The 22,231-nt window shown below is 36.4% G+C and overlaps 1 protein-coding gene across 3 annotated transcripts in view; it reads left to right on the top strand.

The window, feature by feature from the left end:
- TBCK (TBC1 domain containing kinase) overlaps positions 1–13,641 on the top strand; it is a 90,914-nt gene extending 77,273 nt beyond the window's left edge. For 2 of the 3 annotated variants that reach the window (XM_058193875.1, XM_058193876.1), the window contains exon 26: positions 12,748–13,641. In XM_058193875.1, coding sequence (XP_058049858.1) covers positions 12,748–12,858 — 111 coding nt within the window. In that variant the 3' untranslated portion in view covers positions 12,859–13,641. Of the gene's footprint in view, positions 1–857; positions 1,413–12,747 lie in introns of those variants that run through there. The other variant, XM_058193877.1, reaches the window with a different exon arrangement.
- The last annotated feature ends 8,590 nt before the right edge of the window (positions 13,642–22,231 follow it).

The raw sequence follows: 22,231 nt of genomic DNA, 5'->3' as shown, positions 1-22,231 counted from the left end.
ACCATTAACTATGTGCATGCCTTAAAAATCAAGTAATACCTACATAAACATTGAAAGTTCAAATGCTTTTGTAAAAATATCTAGGTCCGTGATGGCGAACCTTTGACATGCCCAGGTGCCAGCCTGAATGTCGGAAGTGGCACACAAAACCATCCCTCAAGGTATGCGCAGCCCCACTGGCCTTCGCGCGCATGGGAGTGCCGATACCCAGAAGAGCGGCAGTCCATCGCGCATGTGCGATACGGCACCCAAACACCCGGATACTGGCATGGAAGCGCACCCAACGAATAGCTGACCATTGCACATGAACGCAATGTCAACCCAAAAGGTTGGGTGCTGGCCTGTGCATGTGTGCTGGAACACTGCTCTTCCAGGTTCCGTCGCTCCCACGCGCGTAACAGCCAGCTGACTGGCGCACATGTGATCATAGGAACACGGAATAGGAGCCAGCGAGGCTGTGCATTCTTCACGGAATGGTTTTGCATGCCGCAGGTTTGCCGACACTGATCTAGGTCATCCTTTCAGCTTGGTTGTGTTGGACTATAACTCTGATCATCTACAATAAGTTGTAGAAGTCTAATAATTTATTTATTAAAAAATAAATTAATAGTGTGATCAGTTCTCATAAGAAATATATTTGAATCTGATTAACAGGCAATTTAACTTATTCCATTCCAGGATGTCTTACACTCTAAAATATATGTAATGTATTATAGCAAGGACGGGCTAAAGAGACCAACCCATATTACAGTAAAAAGGCAGTGTTTTACTCCCAACATAGTTTCTGCTTGCCTGAAATGATGATATTGTAAGGAAATCATAGGGAATGACTGGATAAAAACAATTGTTATTTTTAGCTGCTTCAATAGGTTGCTAATGCGTAGCAATCACATATTTTCTCTCTGGTGAGAGAGAACTTCCCCAACGATGAGCTCCAGCATGAGTCCGAAAGCTCGGAAGACTAACCACCTGGTCCCGATGACCAACCCAGATTGGATCCTGCAACATCTGGGTCTGGGACACAGAGATTTGCCTTCATTCGAATCACATCTTCCAAAGTAGGATTCCCTGGATGTCCGATCTCAGAAGAAACTTGGGATCTCTAGATCAAGTTGCACCCAAACTTAGCTAAGGACCAGAATATTTTACAATTTAAAGGCTATGCTTTTGTGGTTACAGTGATTAAAATGAATGGAGCAATCCGTGTTTGGCATAGAAGAATAAATTAAAAAGATGGAGGGACATGTTCAGAATGACTCAAGGCATTTAGTGCAGAACAGAGCAAGATTTTTTTAATACTATATATAACAGTAAATCATGCTAAAAGAAACATTCACTTTCCTTAGCTGTTTTGGTTATAGTATAAACAATCTTGATTTTTTTAATGTCTCAGATACAGAAGTAATGTTTTAAATATATATAATAAGTAATATAGTAAAATATAGTAACACAATGAAGTATTAACAGAGAAAAAATTAAAAATAAAAATCGTCAAGGTTGTTAATATGTTAATTTAATATTTTACCATATTAAAATGCTTTAAATCTTTTATTGATTTATTTATTCAGCAAATATCTGACCCAGGGCAATCAAACAACTTGGCAATTTTCATATTAACTGCATATAAAGCAAGAAATAAAACATCCACAATCACAATTATAGCATAAAGACAAACCAAGACAAAGCACTTAAAAAACAGAATATAAATATAATAAATACGCATGTTTTATTGACTAAGCAGCACTGTGACTGAGTCCTACATTGTTTGGTAGTTTGCATTGAAGTGCTGCTTGTTTTCAGTTAATGTGTATATCGAGGAATGTGTGCATATATTTCATTAAAGGAACAGCAGATTTAGACATATTTTGGGATTCTGTAAAACTGTTATTACTGTACTTCCTTTTCTATTAGGTGTTCTTTAGCAGCTCCATATTTCCTGTAAATTTGGAATTTTGAGTGTTCAGAACTATCATGTACAGCAGCGGTTCCCAGGTGGTGCAGTGGCCTAGAGGTGGAGCTCTCACCTCACAATCAGGTGGCTGTGAGTTCGATCCTAGATAGAGGCAGATATTTCTCTCTCTGGGCACACTGAGAATATATCTGTTGAATAAAACACATTGGCAACAGGAAGGGCATCTGGCCAGTAAACACTCCGCTCCAATCAGTTGCCCAGGGAGAGGATGGTTTCATATGCGCACCCACCACTTGCACAAATGGAGGTTTGCACACTTACCTGCCATTTGTGTGGCCTAGTTCCCACAAGCCATGGACTGGTACTGGGCCATGGATCGGGGGTTGTGGACCCTGATGTACAAATTACAAAGCTAGCAAAGTAAGTTGCCCAGTGTCACAACAGTTTTATCCTTGACACTATCCATCATAGCACTATCTATGGTGCAGTTTCAGGAACTGATTGACTAGATATACACTAAGTTAGTTGCTCAATGTGAAGTGATTTAGGACATTAAGTATTAAGGTGTTTTTTTTTTATTCAAAACGTTTTACCAAAAAAAATCCCCCCCCTTTCCCCCCCAACCCCCCTCCCTTCACTAAACCCTCCCCCCTCCCCCCTGACTTCCCGGATGAAGCACAAGGTATAGTTAAAATAAAACAAACATATGCTAAGAAAATTTTCCCCAAAACTATTATACCAATTTTCCTTTTCTAACTCTGACTTCCTCCTAACACAACCAAAATCCTTCAAGAAGAAAGAAATATATATAAAAAATAAGAAAATTAAGAATTAAGAATAACAAAATATATAAATCAATAAAACAAATTAATCCTAAAGTATTTAAAATCAACTAAAACATAAAAATCCAATCCAATTCATAAAATATCTCCCTTATAGCTTCTATAACCATATAATTCCCCCCCCCAGGTCTTCCTTACATAAACTCTTTCAAAAATATTCTATTCAAGATACAATACAACACATTATAAAATTTCAATACCAAGAGTTACAGTAGCTATTCAAATTTAATCCATCCTTGTCAAAATCCAGTATAAATCCAAATACCTAGTCTTTTATACTAGATATAAAACATATAATCAACCCATTTCTTCAAGGTCTTCATCATTGTCTTTCAGGGACAATAATATTTTTGTCTATTAATAATTCAAAGAATAGTACTTTTGTCTCTTGCCATTTTTTTGATGCATTAATCTCTGACTTTCCTTCATTTCTCCTTTTGAAAAGTCAGTCACAATATTGCCTAGTAAATCCTTATGTTCAAAAATCCACAAAATACTATATTCCATCAGTCCAAAGAGGGAATTATTGATAAACATTAAGCCTATAAGTTTTTTCAGTTCGGGAGACAGCCTCCTGTAGAAATTCTGACATTTCATCCAAACTATTTAAAGGAAACTTCTTTACATCAACTTGTTTATTCACGATCATATCTTCATCCATTGCATTTAAGTCCTGTTTCAGTTCGTATTTTTGAGTAATTAAATACATTCTTTCTGTGTAATCCTGTATAAAGTCACAAATCCATTCTTCTGAAAGAACCTTCATAACAAAGTTCTTGCTGAAAATCCCCTTATGAAATACTTAAACAACGTAATATGATCCAACAAACCAGAATCCAACACAATAAGATGATGTCTCCATTCAGTTTCGATTTCAGCAAGCTATTTGCAGTTAGTCTAAACGCCATTTTAAGAGAAGGAAAAAAAAGAATAATTTTTCTCTCTTTAAAAAGAGGAGGAAGTCAGAAAATCAACAATACTTGCAAACCAATAATTATTCACTCATGCTTCTTCCGCCTGCTTATAAATCCACAAAAAGAAATCAATTGTTAGCAGAACTTGGACACCTTCCTCTTTTCCTGCTGTTGCAAGAGACACGCTGGATAATGGAGGTAGGAGGGATTCGAAGGGACTCACCTTCCAGGACTTTGCATAACAAAACAAAGCCCCTAAGGGAATCTACCTCTCTCCCCCCTGCTCATTCCCCTGCTCTCTCAACCAGAGAGGGAAAATTAAGTCGGGAACAGCTGTTCGAAAGCTATTTACACCGGCTTTTACAGTTATCTAGCGCGGAGTGCCATAAATTAGCACCCAGTGAGAAAGGTGGAGCCAAGCGGAAGTCCAAGTATTAAGGTTAAATCAGAAAATAAGGGGACTCTGATTTGAACCGATAAGATTGTCAATAAGAAGTGTTCTTTTAAAAGAGCTAGCCAGTTTTCAACTTCATTAATCTGGTGACAGTAACATTTAGAAATTTTGTTCTTTGATTCTAGAAACAACAGGTTCTTGAATTCAAGCCTATTCCAGATATAGTGAAGACTGAACAAATGAACTTTAACTTTACCCTGTTTTTATAACTCTTAGTGCTTAGGGAGTGTGAACTTTTTATCACCATTCATTTATTTTGCCCTGTAAAAATTAATGACCTGTTTCTAAGTCATTAACTGGAATCATTTTTAAATAATTTGGTTATATTATTTTACTGTCCCATTAGAATGCTTGCTAGTGTATTATATTTTTAGAAGTACAATTGATGGGATTTCATCTCTCCCAAAATGTATGTGGAGTTTCAATTCTGACAATGAAATAAGGCAGGATGACACATTCCTGGCCTAAACATGCATCTGTTCCTTCTATAAAACTGATTGATTTTTAAATATGTTTGGTGACCTTTCCATGTGGGAACTATTCATTTGGCTGATAACTAAAGAAAATTATTTGTTTCATAGCATCATAAGTACTGGGAAATTAACTTTAAGGCACATTTTCAGTGGAAAATTATTGGCCGAGTGGCCCAAAATAACAATATTACACAGTAGATACACATAGCAGCATTCATTAGAGAGTGCCAAATCAGCTAATCCAACTCTGGAACCAACCCAGTTTCATAGAGGTTATTGTAGAGATAACCCAGAGTTAGAATAAAAAAATAGAACAACATAGTCTCATAGCTGAGCATGGGAAAACCAAAACAATTATTTTGGTGGTTGTTTTTACCAGTAAGGGAAAAGGGTGGAAAAGAACATGCTACAAGAAATTGAAATATTTCAAATGTACAATGTGATACAGACTTTTACATGGCTCTTCCACAAAATGTGTTGTGTTCTTGCTTTTTAAATTCTACATAGCTTGGTTGTTTTGGAACATTTATTTTTTATATAATTATAGAAGTACCAAGGGGATAAACAGCTTTGTAAAGTTTCAGACGTAGGTTATCTGTTGAAGCATAAATATTCAAGGTGGAAGTCATGAATCTTGTCACTTGGCCAGATCAATTAGTTAAAGCAGTTAACAAAACTTTTATTACTCAGATAAGAAACTGAAATGGGAAGCATCTGGTAAAAGGTTTAAAAAAAGTTTGGAGATTTTTGAAAATTATATTTGATTGTTTGCATGAGTTAAAATAAATCATGGAAAGCTAAGATGAGAAACAGGTACTTCATTTTTTTCCATCATGTAATATGTATTGCAACTATAGTCAAAAGAGCATCATAAGTATATTGTAAGTGAAATGATAACAAAGAGGTATAGTATATGTTGACCCTCTCCTCTGATAATAGTGATGATGTGTTTTTAGCCTATTAAGAAAAGACTCATAGACTTTTTCATTCTATCTAACTAAATAGCATGAATGTTACAAAATTCACTTATTATAGTCTTCAATAATGTTGAGATTTCTGTGCTTTGCAAGAGTAGAGTGATTATTTTGAAAATGTGTCTACTTTTAAAGAAAGAAAATCCGTAAAGTAGATCTCAAATCTAAAATAATATATTCGACTGTACTGTATGGTGGGTTTATTTCTTATCATATTTTCCATCTACCTAGATTAATAGGAACTTTAAACTGCTTGTGAGCTGAACTCATACCTGCCGTTTCTACTTGAAATTATGGAGTGGAAAGGGTACATTCCTTACCAGTTGAGAATTTAGGGAATGTTTCTTTTATCTCGAGTGAACAAATAGTGCATTTTTGTCATAGTTTGTTCCTTACTACTTATCTCACTCATTACCTTGATGTTTGTAGAGTTGTACTCCTTTAGATTGCTTTCACTTGTTTTAAATTCCAAGCCACATCTGAGAAACTTTTTTAATGCTTTCTTTTTCGTAAAAGGTGATCACATAATCCCAAGACACTGCAAAAATCATACGTATGAGTCAATTGCCAAGTGCCTGAATTTTGATCACATGGCCATGGGAATGCTGTAACAGTCATAAGTGTGAAAAATAGTCATAAGTCACTTTTTTCAGTGCCATTGTAACTTCAAATGGTCACTAAATGAAGTTAGTAAATGTTGTAAGTTAAGACCACCTATATAAGTATTTTGAACTGAATTATATATGAAAAAGCATATTGGCATATTCAGGAAAGAGAAATAAATTTATCTAACACTTTTTATATAAATTTGCAAACTTTATATAAATTTTATATACTTTTTGCAAGCTTTTTCCCATTTGCTTAGTTTAATTTCATATTTTAGAACTTTAGATTTAAATTAATTGGATTTTAAGAAGAGGAGACTTGCAATTGCAAAAGCTATTAATTGGATTATATTATTTTAACTTTGTGTCTTTCTCATTCTGCCATCCTCTCTCTATGGATGTTTCTAAACAGGATTACTGATACTTCCATTCAAAATGTGCTCTCCTGACCTTTTCTTTTTTTGGGGTGGGCGGGGAGAGGGAGGGTGGAAATAGAAGTGGTAAGAAGACATGGGAAGGGTTAAAATAGAAGAAATTCTTCCATAAAATATCCATGAGGCATAATAATTGCAGAATGAAAGTCCGATCCTATGTTGACTATGTATGTAAAAATAAATATGTTAATATATAGTCAACTCTATTAATGTTTCTTTTGTTGCTTCTTTTACCCCTCTAATTTCACTTGTAAAAACAAAAGTTGAAAACTTGTGGAAGCAGTTGGGAATCATATAGTTGTCTATATTCAGCCTTAAAACTTGTGTTATCCCCACCCCCACCCTGAGGTGGGGAAAAGCAGCGAAACCAGTTTTCCAGTCATCTGTAAGGTGTAGGAAAGCTAAACTATTGTATAAGTGTAATGATGGACACACACAAAAAAACAAAAAAACAGGACGGGGCAAGACTAGGAGAGACTAAATGGCAGTTACATTATAAATACAACACAGCTATAGCTTGTAACTTAGTCCATTTGGAGTGTCCATCTATTATGTTGTGCTCATTGTTTTAACTCTGAGCTGTTCTATTTTTGGTTTGCTCTGTGCACCTTACAGAATCGGTTAATTTGGGTCAAAGTATAAATGCTGTTGCAAGAGCCAATTTGATGTAGTAGGTCAGGGCTGCAGGGTAAAAACCAGGAGACTGTGAATTATAAGCACAAAAGCCAGCTGGGTGACCTTGTCCCAATCTCTCTCTCTCTCTCTCTCTCTCTCTCTCTCTCTCTCTCTCTCTACCCTAAGAAGGGGGCAATAGCAAACCACTTCTGAACAATTTTGCCAAGAAAACTGCAGGAACTAATCCAGGCAGTCACCAGGACTCAACCCTGACTTGAAAGCATATAGACACACATAAATGATATTAAATAAATAAAATTGCTGTTTACTTCAGTTTATTGGCCACATCAATAAATGTCTGGTTGGTACAGCAACCAAACAGGACAAGTACAGACTCCAATGGATGGTTAAGATTGCAGAAAAAACAGTTGCAACCAGCCTGCCAACCATAGAAAACCTGTATATTGCATGGGCCAGAAGGAGGACTGTGAAGGTATTTGTAGACCCCTCACATCCTGTACAAATCCTTACAACTCCTTCCATTTGGACAGCGCTCTAGAGCATTACATGACAAAACAACTAAGGTAGACAGTTTTTTCCCCTCATGCCATCGTTCTGCTGAATACGTAATTCTCATAGTGTATTTTTACGTCTATGTGTATTTACACATGTAGCATGGCTGTATTCTTTACTCCACCCTCTTATTTGTATTATCATTATGAGGGTAGTTACATTACTTTATTGCTTTGCATGTACACTGAAGCTTCTGCACTAGAGGCAAATTCCTAGTGCATCTAATTTCATTTGGCCAAATAAACTATGCAATTCAGTTGAATTCAACATCATTCAATACTGCTCATCATGGCTTACAAAAGCTAATAAATTCTGCAACATTAAAATAAATGAGTTACTACTTTGTCTATAAACTAAAAGAAGCCAAACTTTGGTGATGTTCCCTTATGCATCAGTAGAACCCTCATGAAGGTTTAGTAACATTCAGCACCAAAGATAATGCAGAAGTTTAAAAAAGCCAAAAGGGGTACAACTGTAGGAAAAGACACCTGAAGAGGCTCCTCTTTGATGTCTTTTCTGATTCTATCTCTGGCACTAGGAGGCTGGAGTAGTAGCTGTATACTCCCTTCCCAGCAGCTACAACTCATTTTTCTCTGTTCAGCATAACTCGTCATGGTAGGTAGGCTTGAATGTCATGGTAGCTTAAGAGATAAATCCCTAGACAAGGAATAAGTGCAGGATTTAATGAATTACAAGTGAAAACTAATTTAAGGCATTTGAATTCTTCAGCTAATCACATAATGCAGAGTTGATAAATACATTTACAACATCCTGTAGTCTCATAGACTGCCATAAGATGCTTATATTTTCTCCCTTCTAGAGAAAAAAAAACCTAGCAGGCAATATATTATTTCAACATTTCTCCCCCAAAGCTACATGATTGGAGGGCTCATTAAAAAAAATTAACTGTAAAAAGAAGCTAGAACACTTGGTGATAAAATTCTCCCTCCCTTCTCCACCTGTAATTTAGCTTATCTAGAGGGTTTGAAGAGAAATATGTAATTTTTATGTCTCTTTGTGCCTACAAAGATGATACGATTTAAATATGGGTTCAGAAAATCCTTTTATGTATGCAAAAACTCAAATTCCTTTGCTCTGAAACACACCTATAATGGAAAGTTCTCCTATTTTATTATAATTTTGCAATGGAAAACTAAAGTCCTCCCCTCTAAAGGAGGTATATATGAAACTTAAAGTGAAATCCGTGTAAATATTTGGAATGATTCTTTCTTCCCCTCCAGCCAGAGGGAATACGTGCCAGAAATAACCCTTTAACTTTTTGCTTTGTTAAAAAATCACTGTAAGAGTTATGTTCTGACTTTGGAGGTAAGAAATCAAACAGTACTGGGAAATGACCTGATTTTAGTCTTTTTGATTATTCATATGTTCTGTTTCTCTTTAACTTGCCAGAAATTTGGCTGCCAGCCAGATACACAGATTATCTTAGCAACAGTAATTAGAAAACATTCACCTTTGGCCCTAGTTTTCATTTAACTTTTAATTTATCTTTCAATATAGAATTGAAATAAAGACATATTGTTTATTGCTGCTGTTTTCCTTATGTCAGATTTTAGGTTCTAAATTGTTTAAATCAGATCCTGTATTCTATAAATCATTATACATTGGGATGTAGTCTATTAAAATAAATTAGCAATAATAAATGCCGAGTCAATAATACCTTAATGTAAAAAATGCATCCTATGATGACAGTTTCTCACGTTTAAGCATATATTCCTTCATCCATGTGCAAACTTGGTGATATAAAAATGCAAGTGACTTTCAAAAACATCACCCACCCTCAAAAACTGAACAGGAAACATTGAATATGCATAAACGTCTCAATTCTTTTCTTTTTGGGTAGTATTTTAGATCAAGCATAGATCAGATTTATTATATTTACTATTTTATGGGATAGTATTTCTGTTAATATATATTAGTGGTATTTTTTCCCCATTTCCAGATAAAAATATGAAAAAGCTACAGGCATGCAAAACTCTTTATAACATATTTTCCTGAATTGTATTTGCAAGATCTGTTGTTTTTTGTAAAAATGTACGATTATGTCCCTTTTATTCAAATCAAGCCTTTAGTTTAGTATTTCTTCTTCCTGCTCCAGACCACCCAGCTAGCAAATACCGCAGTTGACCAGTTGTCACAGATTCTAATCTGCTTTGTTGCTATGTGTCTTCCAGCATGATGGCAGTTATAGCTCATCATCACTTCAGGAGTTCTAAAAGGGTCATTTGCCAAATCCCCATGAATTACTTAGGTATTGCAAAAGAACAACAACACAGCAACAATTCATTAGATTTTATGAGACATCAGCAATTGCAGTTGCCTTTTGGGTAAATCGAATTTAGTATTTGGGGGATATGCTACGTCAGGCATGTCGAACTTTTTGGCTTGCCTGGGCTGCATATAAATATAATATGAGAACTATCACTAAAAGTCATGCAATGTTAAAAGTTTACGATCTTGTGGCGCCACTTTACTAGCTGTTCAGGGCCTCATGGAGCCTGTAGGCCTTGAGTTGGACATGCTGTGCTAAACCATGATATATATATGAATGATCAGGGATATGTTGATCTAAGTGCCTTACATTCCCTCTCTTCTCCTGAGCATCCAGGAGAAGGAAGAACAACCCCAAATGCAGTTTCACTTCAGCATTACACATGCAAAACAAGGGATTGTGGCTAAATTCCAACTTTGACTGACTCACAAAAATAGCAAAAGGTTGGAATACGGTTCATCCGTTAACAAACAGAATTGCCTAAAGCAAAATAAATTTGCTGAATTAAATATGTACTGCGATTTATCTCTCATTCCTTATTATGACCTGGTGCCTTTCTTGCTTACGTCTGCAATACCAAGTTACGGCTTAATGTAACTTGCTAACTGCACAGTTTAACATCATAGACCTAAAATGTTGATGCTCAATATATACAAATAGACCTTTCATAAATAGTTTTAGGGTTTGGGGACAGGAATGACCTCCTCACCAAAAGAACAAGAGAAAAGAGCTCTAAGGTTGTCCTGTCTGTATTATACCTCTATCCCACAAATGTGATCTTTTGGAGCTCTTCTTGCTATTGGCCACAAAGTCCTGCTGTGTTTATCCTGTACTGATTTATACTGTACTGATTTATATTGGATTTATATTGATATATTGACCATCAATTGTGTTGTAAATGTTGTACCTTGATGAACGTATCTTTTCTTTTATGTACACTGAGAGCATATGCACCAAGACAAATTCCTTGTGTGTCCAATCACACTTGGCCAATAAAATTCTATTCTATTCTATTCTATTTGGCCCCAGTTGAATAAGAAGAGGGACGCCAAGATTCCTTGGCTTGCTTCTTCACTAAAACTTTTAAGAACAATTACCTCTGACTTATCATCTGTATTACTTGCCTTTACAAGTAACAACTAGCTATAGATCATGTCCTCTATCTCCAGTCCCCAAAGACCTAAATGAAAACATTTGAAAGGATTTTCTTTTAGCTTTCATCATGACCAATAGATATTATCTTGTATTTGTTCAACACAAAAATATTTGTTATGAAACACAACAAAATTCTATCTTTATTGTTTAAGGCAGACTAATCCCTAGTTTTCAAAGCGAGAAACCATAGATTTACAGTAGTTTTTGTACTACTACTATTGCTCTACAATTCTGTGTATGGATAAAGGGAGTGATAGTAAGATAGTGGTGGAGGACTGTCACTAAAACTGAATCACTTCAGCTTGAAAAAAGTATGTAAAGCTTCTGTAGTATTTCCTGTATAAAACAAAAATTACTTGAAAATAATTTAGTAAGTAAAGATTGCTCTTTGATAATAGGAGAATGCAGAAGCTTTCGTAAGGTTAGTCTTAGACCCTAGTCTGTCTTATATAGGTAATCCTCAACGTATAATCATTCCTTTAGTTCAGTGGTTCTCAACCTTTATAGTGCTGCGACCCCTTTAATACAATTCCCCACGATGTGGCAACCCCAACCGTAAAATTATTTTCGTTTTGAATTTATTGCGCCTGAAGCCGTATTGGCTAGCAATCTGAACTGCTTGCAATTGCCTTGAGGACGGAGGCATTAAAGCGGAGACTCCTCCCCTATTAAGTTTATAGTGCCTGAAGCCAGATTAGGCTAGTGATTGGGAGTGATTGCAGCTGGCTTTAGAGGGAGACATCGGAGCAAAGATTTCTCTCTTTTTTTAATTCATCGCGCCTGAAGCCGAATTCGACTAGCGATTTGAAGAGCCTGCAGCTGGCTTGTGGAGCCAACCATTGGAGCGCGATTCTTCGACTCTCAAGTATACTTCCCCATATTTCCAATGGTCTTAGGCGACCCCTGGCAAATTGTCATTCGACCCCCAACGGGGTCCCGACCCACAGGTTGAGAACCGCTGCTTGAGTCACTGTTTGAGGTTACAATGACACTGAAAAAAAGTGACTTATGACCATTTTTCCCACTTATGATCATTACAGCATCCCCGCAGCCATGTGATCAAAATTCAGATGCTTGGCAACTGATTCATATTTATGAGGGTAGCAGTGTCCTGTGGTCATGTGACCACGTTTTTATTTATTTATTTAGTAGAATTTGTCAAACAAGAACAAGAATAAAAGAATAAAAATACAATGACAGGGATGATAGGCACGTTAATGCACTTATGCACACACCCCTCTACTGACCACTTAAGTATGAGAAGTGTTGCAACCTTCTCACACAAGCAAAGTCAATGAAGAAGCCAGATTCATTTAACAACTGTGTTATTAACTTCACAGCTTCAATAATTCATTTAACAACTGTGGCTAGAAAGGTCATACAATAGGGCAAAATTCACTTAACGACTGTCTCACTTAGCAACAAAAATGAGCTCAATTGTAGTCATAAGTCAAATATTGAAACAATATATATGCCTCATTCTAACGTAAAATATTTCTACTTCAGTTCGCAGCTCATCTGGTGAAAATAAAATATCCAAGAATTTGCATTCTGGATGGTGGTATAAACAAAATGAAGATAACGGGTCTTCTAACAGTTCCTTCTCCACAAATATGACCAGCTTGAAGTGTCTCCTAGATATATGAAAAACTCTTCTGAGTACAGCAATATTTTAATTCTGTTCATGCTTCAATATTGTGTCTGTGACTGTGTTTTTTCAGTGTTTTTTTTTCAATTTAGCATTCTTTATAGAATTTTACTATGACTGGGAGAAGCTATAAAACATTAAAATGTAATTCTAAAAAAGTCGTCACTTGAGCTTTGTCCATCCAGGAAGAGAAAAAACAAAGCAATTGAATATATAAAGCCTAGTAACTTAAATCATGAATTTCAAATTATATGGATAAATAATATCCTTTGAGTGACTGATACATTTAAGATAAATTATTTCAGTTCAAGAATTACTTATTTGACTTACTAGTTTTTCTGGCCCATGGAATGTTTGTGTTCCCTGAATCCTCATCACTGCAAAAAATAGAAATTGACCTGATAATTTTCTCACTAAGTGACTGCATTTAAAAAGTGTTTAACCATTTTAAATTGTATTTTTCATTTATTTTATGAAAAGTATAAAGAATCAATGTTCAAGTGCTTAGTAATAATTAGATTGGAATGCCTTTACAATCCAGAACAATGTCAGATTTGAAAAATCTAAATGACAGTTTAAAAAATAATTAGGTTTTTTTTTTCATGTGCAACTTTTCATTTTATTAATTTGGGACACTTACGTAAGCATACCATTGGATGTGGTGAACATTATTTCCCATGCACAAATTACTTATGTTTAAATATTTCCTGAAAAATTAAGATTAAAATAAAATGCCAAATATTTATCATAAATTGAGTTTGATTTTACTTTTTTTTTCATCGAGACTTTGATAGTCAATATTCTGTTTCAGAAGAGAAATTGGATGTTGGAAGTTTTCAGATTATCCATTCTTTAACTTTGCACACAGCATTACATTTTGAGATAAAGACATTATATAAAATAGCAGTTCCCAACCTTTCCAACTTGGTGGCTGGCACAGGGGGAAGAGGGAGAGTTTTTTGTGAGTGCAGGTGCTAATGGAGCTTTGCACACAAGCGCAAGCACCTTCTGCTCACATAAGTGCAGCCAGTTCTAAATGGGCCATGGCCCAGTAGTGAGCGACCACCCAGCGGTCGGGAACATCAGTATAAAAGACATGTAAGTAGTAAATTGTCTTATTGCATCATAAATATCTTTGACTCAGATGTGTCCACTTCCAGACTGTTGGGGATTTGAGCCAGTTTAGTGTGAAGGTTAAGACACAAGTCTAGAAAGAGGGAGACCATGAGTTCAAATCCTGCCTTAGACATGAAAGTTGGATGACTTTGGGCCAGTCACTCTTTCAATCCAATCTACCTCACAGGGTTGTTTTCTGGAAAACTGGAGGGGAAGATGTGTTAGATATGTTCACTATATTGAGTTGTCAATATAATGTTGGGATACAAACGGGTGAAATGCTCCCGGTTCGGACTGGATCACCTGATCTGGTAGCAATGGCGACAGGTGGTTCGGAGAACTGGTAGCAAAAATCACTCTCCCCCCCCCCCCCGCCCCAGCTGAGCCGCACAATCATCAGAGGGTTGTTTTTTTTACTTTTAAAAGCATTTTTCTTTGGCCGAAAAAATGCTTTTAAAAGTAAAAAAAAAAAGCCTCTGATGATCGCGCAGCTCAGGTGGGATCGTCAGAACCCTTTAAAAGCTTTTTTTCCCTCTGACAATCCCAACTGAATTGCCTGATCATCACAGGCTTTTAAAAGCATTTTTTTACAACCGTAAAGGTCAGCCGAAGAGGTTGTAGAAAAAATGCTTTTAAAAGTAAAAAAAAAAGTTAGCCATGCCCACCCAGTCACATTAACCCACCACCACCAAGCCACACCCACAGAACCGGTAGTAACAAATTTTACATTTCTTTCACCCCTGTATACCAATATATAACTAAAACTGCTTCAACTACCCTCTGGGCTTTTTTTTTTTACCTCAGGCCAGGTTCATAAAAATTAAATAGAAAATAAGCTTTATAAGGAACTTCAGAATGTTTCATTATGTTAGTTAGGTATGAAAAATGGAGAAAATTATCCAGATTTCATTTGTCCAGTCCCCTTCATCAACCAACATCCCATCCCAGTGGAAGCTATGATAGGATGAAGACAAGGAAAAACTATTTCATACCCATTCAATAGTTCATTTTTAAAAGCTTTGGAATGGTTCAGGAACATGGTTAGAAAATGCAAAGCTGTTTGGGAAAAGTTTCAGCATGTTTTACTACTGCCTCCTGTTAACTGAACGTTGACTTACTTAGGCCTCTTCTAAGCCTAAGCAAGTATAGATGCTATCTCGTCTCCAAACAGATCTGAGGAGAAAAACATATAGAGCAGGGTTCAAAAGTTATCATTATTAGAATAAATCTACTGAAATTTGCTAAATGAAATATATTAGTTTAATAGGTCTGCTCTAAATATAATGCCACCCTAACTCTAAATGACCTAAAAAGTTTAGAACAGGCAGCTGGAAAATCTGTGATTTCATTCCTGTTGCTTAAACAATACAAAAGATAAAATGGTGCTGTCTGTACTTAGATAACCCAAAGCATACAATGCATCTTACCTCAATACCTTTGATTCTTTTTCTTTTCTAAATATAAAAGTAAGATTAAAAATAATTCTTAGGCAAAACAGAGATGGATATCCCTTTTATCCTCCAGGTATTCCAAAGCATGTTCCCTCAACTATCAAAGGACATGTTTTTGTAGTGAATATGTACTTACCTGGCAGTAACACTATAAGCTGATTTTAGCATGAGTCACTGATTCCACCTTTCTTTTTAGGGAGAATTTTTATCTTCTTTTTTTCGAGTTTTAGAACATAACTCTGGCGCCACTGAGCACAAAAGTAGCATAATAAATCTTCTTCTAGTGGATAATACTTAATACTAACTTCAATAACCAACTTGTCAGTATCTGGGGAATCAGAGGCAATGGTTATTATAGAACCCAGGGTATTAAAAAGATTTAGCTTCCTTACCTTCCTATCACTAGGTGGAATTGCTTCTTCCACCCTTCAAAATAATCTTTAGTCAATTCTTTGTAGTCTGTAATTAGCCTACTTATTTTCTGGCATTTTGGAGACATCTGTCACAGGTCCAAAATCTAGATATTCAAGGATGATAGGTACTGGTACGACTTTTAACAACTCTATTTTAAATTTACATTAAATTTAGCCATTTTTCTCCAATTTGACAGTCCTCCATATTTTATGCTAATTTGACATTCTTGGAGCTGAAGGCTTTTAGAAATTGCTTTTTTATTTGTATTATATGCATTTTAATAACTTATTTGGCTTCTCAGCTTGTGAATGCTGACTGTAGGTGGCTTACAAAGATGTCTCTCACACACATACACAATAACAAAACATATAGAGTTGACAATACCGTGTAGCCAAGGACAAGTCACCAAATATTCCAATACCGAAATAATATTATAGGACAGCGTATCCACCTATCTAGTTGAACGTTGGGCTAGAGATGACTGTGTGATTTATTCCTGGTCAATTTCTGATAGAGTTGCTATGGAATAAAAAGATAATTGTATTATGACCATTATCACTTGTGAATTGTGTGTACACTGCGAGCTTACACACCGGAGACAAATTCTTTGTGTGTACACTCACATTTGGCCAATACAGAATTCTCTCCTCTCCTCTCCACTCCTCTCCTCTCCTCTCCTCAAGAGAAAGAGGTCTTGTAAATTGCATTGAGCAATTAAAAAAGTAAATAAATGCAGTAAATAAATAGCAGAAAAAAGGATAGATTGTGGTTTAGTTGTACAGCTTCTAAACCGTATATTGTATGCAGAGATTCCATGGGTTATTTTTTGGTATCAGCAATTAATAATAGATACAAATTTAGACACTTGAATTTCGGAACCATGAGTTATGACTTAATACTATATGTAAACCCAGCATCTTCTACAAACTATAAGTATAAATCATGGTGTAGCACATAAATATTTATTTATTTATTTATTTATTTTGTCACAACATCATACAAAAAGATTATATAGTATATACACATATAAACATATATAGGAAGAAGAAAAGAAAAACAATAGGACAGGAACGGTAGGCACGTTTGTGCGCTTATGCACGCCCCTTATGGTCCTCTTAGGAATGGGGTGAGGTCAATAGTAGAAAGTTTTTGGTTAAAGCTATTAGGATTATGGGAAGAGACCACAGAGTCAGGTAAAGTATTCCAAGCACTGATGATTCTGTTGCAGAAGTCATATTTTCTGCAATCTAGATTAAAGCGGTTTACATTAAGTTTAAATCTATTGGTTGCCCTTGTATTATTGCAATTAAAGCTGAAGTAGTCTTTGACAGGAAGGACATTACAATAGATGATTCTGTGAGTTAAACTTAGGTCTTGTCGAAGGCGACGGAGTTCCAGGTTTTCTAAGCCTAGGATTTCAAGTCTGGTGGGATAAGGTATTTTGTTGTTTTCAGAGGAATGGAGAACTCTTCTTGTAAAATATTTCTGGACACGTTCAATTGTATTGATGTCAGAGATGTGGTGAGGGTTCCAAACAGGTGAGCTGTATTCTAGAATTGGTCTAGCAAATGTTTTATATGCTCTGGTTAGTAGTGTGGTGTTTTGGAAAAGAAGCTACGCAAAATTAGGTTTACAACTCTTAGAGCTTTTTTGCTATGTAGTTGCAGTGGGCTTTGGCACTTAGATCATTTGACATGAAAACTCCAAGGTCTTTAACGGGATGGGGTCGTCTGTAAGGTAATGTCCATCTAGTATGTACTTAGTTTTAGAGTTCTTTTTCCTATATGTAAGACTGAGCATTTGCTGGTTGAAATTTGAGCTGCCAATTTTAGACCAAGCGGTTAGATGGTCAAGGTCGTTTTGAATGATAGAAGTGTTGTCTGTGGTGTTAAATAGTTTGACATCGTCAGCAAAGAGAACACAATTACTTGAGATATGGTCACAAAGATCATTAATGTATAGAATAAAGAGTGTTGGTCCAAGGACGCTGCCTTGAGGAACGCCACTCTTGACAGGAACAGGATTTGATAAAGCATTGCCAATTTTGACCACTTGTTGTCTGTTAGACAGAAAAGCAGATATCCATTTGTGGAGGGGTCCTGAGATGCCATAGGATGTTAGTTTAAGGAGAAGTTTATCGTGTACTACTGAGTCAAAAGCTTTGCAGAAGTCTATGTAGATTGCATCTATTGATTTGCCTTGATCTAGATTTGAAGTCCATATGTTTTTGCAGTGGAGAAGTTGTAAGTTACATGATAACTTTTCCTGAAACCAAATTGTTTGTTGGAGAGTAGGTTGTTAGTTTCTAAGTGTGAGGTAATGGATTGATTGATGATAGATTCCATGACTTTGCAGGTGACGCAGCAAAGGGAGATCGGTCTGTAGTTTTCGACTAAGCTGGGGTCTCCTTTTTTGAAGATGGGGATGACTGTGGCTAGTGACCAAAGTTTGGGAAGAGAACTGGTAGTGAAAGCTTTATCAAAGATAATACTTAGGGGTTCAGCTATATTAATGGAAAGTTTTTTTAAGAAATATGCACATAGACCATCAGGTCCAATAGAAAGCGATGGTTTTAAGTTGTGAAGAGCTTTACCAACGTTGTCTTCTGTGAAATCTATATGAGTTAAATCATCATAGTCATTGCTGGTTCGTTTGTGGAATGTTGGATATGTGTTATCGGAGTTAACAAAAACTGAGCCAAAGAAAATGTTGAAGAGGTTTGCTTTGACTGTTTCGTCATTGCATTCTTTGTTGTTAGAATCTTTTAGTGGTGGGATGGATCTTGAATCTTTAAGTTTACTGTTGACAAAATTATAAAAGGCACGATTGGAATTTGTGCGTAGAAGGTTTTCTTCTTGCTTGGTGTGGTAATTTGTGCATTCAGTTTTAATTTGGTTGCATATGTTTCTGTAACGGTTTCTGAAGTTTGTAACATAGCCTTTTTGTTTCTTTTCCAGAGGATTTTTTTTGATTGAAGCTTTTTATTGATATGGGTAGTTTGTTTTCTTGGACATGGTAGTCATTCGTGGTACATATAATTTAATGACTCTATTGATTTCAAGTAGGAAGATTCTATAGAGGTCATCAGCGGTTATGCAGGTTGCAAACAGATTTTGCCAGTTCAGAAGTGAAAGATCGTTGTTTATAAGGTCGTAATTGGCTTTCTTGAAGTTGTAGTTGGGAGTTCTGGTGTTATGGCGATTTAAGTATGGACGATATTGAGACGAAAATCAATCATGCAGTGGTCACTGTTTGAAAAAGGTTCTTTAATTTGTATTCCGTAAATTGAGTTTGGATTGTTGCAGAAGATGAGGTCAAGGCAGTTGTTGAGTCTTGTATTGTTAGTTACAAGTTGTTCAAGACCTAGGTTTGTAACAGCGTTGTATAGTGTAGTATGGATTGGGTCAGTTGAACATTCATTGGTTGTCCAGTTAATGAGAGGTAGATTTAAGTCACCAAGGAAGATAAGAGGGTATGGGCAAGAGGTAGTCCATGTTAGCATTGAGGTTAGCATATTTGCGTGGGTAATGTCATAGTCGGGGGCTCTGTAGCATAGTAAGAATCGAAGAGTAGTGTCAAGGGATAGGTCGCATACTATAGTTTCAGGAAGAGAGAGTTTATGTGCTACTTGGATATTTTTTAGATTCAGTGTCTTTTTGTAAAAGATAGCCACTCCACCACCTCTTCGGTTTTCCCGATCTGATCGATAGACTTGATATTCTTTGTTTGAGATAATGGAGTCAGGAAGGGATGAATTCAGCCATGTTTCACAAACAAAAATGATATCAAATGTGCCACTGTTTAATAAGAGGATAAATTCAGGTAATTTGTTGACTATGTAATATAATTACTCAGCTCTTCTTTTGTTCTATATGTTTCAGTTTCATTTCATTCCCTTGGTTTTATGAGAATCAAACTTTATACCGATTTTTCAAGTTCATTCCTTTTTTTTTTTTTTTTGGTAACAACCTCCCTTAAACTGGACTCCTCAAGATATATCGGATTATGTCTCTTATTATCTCCAACCACCATAATAATTGTAATTTTTAGCCCATCATATCTTGGCACGAGATTGGGAAAAACTACTGTAGCATTTGTGCCTGGAGCCAATATCACCAAACTCTCAGTTGAATAATTAAGAGTCTGCTGCCTTGCAAATTTTAAAAGTGGAGGCAGGATGAGATACTTACATGTCTACCTTTTAGAAATAGTTGGAAAGAGTTACCCAACGACCATTAGAGTTGCTGAAAGTGCAGCCATCAAGAGCATTTTGAAATTATTCATTAATCATTATATTTTGGAGACAGGTACAGTATAATTGATAATTGGGCCTTCACAAGCTCATATTTGTTTGATAAAAACTGAACACAGATTTATGTTAAACTTTGAATGTATTACTTATAAAAGAGTGGAGGATTAATAATAGTTTTTCTGTTTCCAAGATTCGTTTGAGTAACCCTGATCTACCAAAACAGTACTGTACAAAGTCGATTTAAAAATGTTTTTATTATATTAATGAATATGGTCACTGTATAGACCAGATAATTTAAGAATAACTTTGTTCTATGTGCAATCCGATTTAATTTACACATCTTAAGAATGGTACTATTTCTTTTGGAGTAAATGTGCTGAGTTAATTTGCTTACTCCTAGCACCAGCAAAACAGCAACCATGTGCTTCCTCAGAGGTTTAGTTAAATAACAACTTACTCCGCTATAACCCCCATCCAAAGTATCTTGGAAGTATCACTGGATCATCATCAAACTCTCACCTATAAGACGTATTAGTGAAAGAACTCAAAAAAATTATGAACAACTCAATCTTACCAGTGCACTCTGACCTTCATCACTAAGATTCAAATTCAGGAAGCCATACTGACACTTGCACAACATCTGCCCAACAACTTTACCATCTATTCCCAAATGAAAGCCAAATGGATTGTTGCACAGCCAGATGTAGGAAGATATATAAATGACTCCATAAAAAAAGATGCCAGGCTTTGAACTACAATATCAATGGACAACCCTGAATAGGATTCACATCTCACACAATATCTCTATAAATGGGGCATCATACCTTTCCCTGATGTGACTTTGGGGTCCCATATCAAATTATAGATCAGACCATGACTGACTGTAAGCTGAGGGCATATACTGGCCCAGTATTTGACCTTTTTCCATATAAAGAATGATGCACTTCAACGGTTATATGGCCTAGTCATTTGTATTTGAGCATAGATCTTTTTAACATTTATATTTTTTTTCTGTTTGATTAATCTAGGTCAGTGATGGCTAACCTTTTTGCCATCGTGTGCCAAAAGAGGGGAGCATGGGGGGGGGTCGTGCAGGTGCGTTCCCACATCCATAATTCTATGTGTCTTGCCCCCACGCATGCGCACGTGACTACCCCCGCACTCCCCTCGCTTTTGGCACCTGATGGCACAGTGGATGCGGTAGGCCCGTTTTTCGCCCTCCCCAGGCTCCAGAAGCTTTTCCACCCCCCGAAGGCCCTCCAGAGGCAGGAAACAGCCCATTTGCCAACTTCCGGTGGGACCAGAAGGCTTGTTTTTCTCTCTCCCCAGGCTCCAAAGCCATTCTAGGAGCCTGGGGAAGGCAAAAACGCATGTCATAGGTTCGCCATCACGGATCTAGATCCGTGACAGCTAACCTTTTCGGCACCAGGTGCCAAAACTGGAGTGTGCACGCATGATGGAGAGCCAGAACCCAAAAGAGAGCAGCTGGCCCCTGCGCATGCGCTCGGCGGCCAGCTGCTCTTCCAGGTTGCATCACACACATGTGCCAGCTGGGCGGCGCTCATGCACATGACCTAACCCAGAAGAGCAGCTGGCAATGGTGCCTGTGCCCACAGAGGCACACGTGTCATAAGTTCGCCATCATGGATCTAGGTGAAAAGTTAATATATATAGCTAGTCCCTGTATGTATGTTATGCTAAATAAATAAATGTGTGGAATTTATACCTTCACTTCCTGGATGTAAGTTCTGAAGTTTTATTAATAGAACATTAATAGCACATAGATAGCAAATTTGTGGAGAAAAAAAATTGGAATTAGTAAGCCTCATAAGTATATTTCGTGTATATATGTAAGTAAGTCACTAGCAGTGGTTGAGCCACATCAAATGGTAGTACAATATAGTTAATTAACTTTTCCACTATTTTCAATAATCCATAATTTGGAAGTTACCGTAGTGATACACTTGCACTCTCTCAGGGACTGAGCATCTCATTAAATAATACTTTAGTAAGTTATTAGGAAGCAGTATTGTGGCTATTACTGAAACGCATCTATAGTTGTCACATTACTATTATCACTTGGTATTTCTTGGCACATCAAGCTTTCAA

The sequence above is a fragment of the Ahaetulla prasina genome, chromosome 8, assembly GCF_028640845.1.
Source record: "Ahaetulla prasina isolate Xishuangbanna chromosome 8, ASM2864084v1, whole genome shotgun sequence".
In the NCBI taxonomy this organism is placed as follows: Eukaryota; Metazoa; Chordata; class Lepidosauria; order Squamata; family Colubridae; genus Ahaetulla; species Ahaetulla prasina.
Note: the sequence above shows the minus strand (reverse complement) of the source record. Positions and strands in the feature narration are given on the sequence as shown.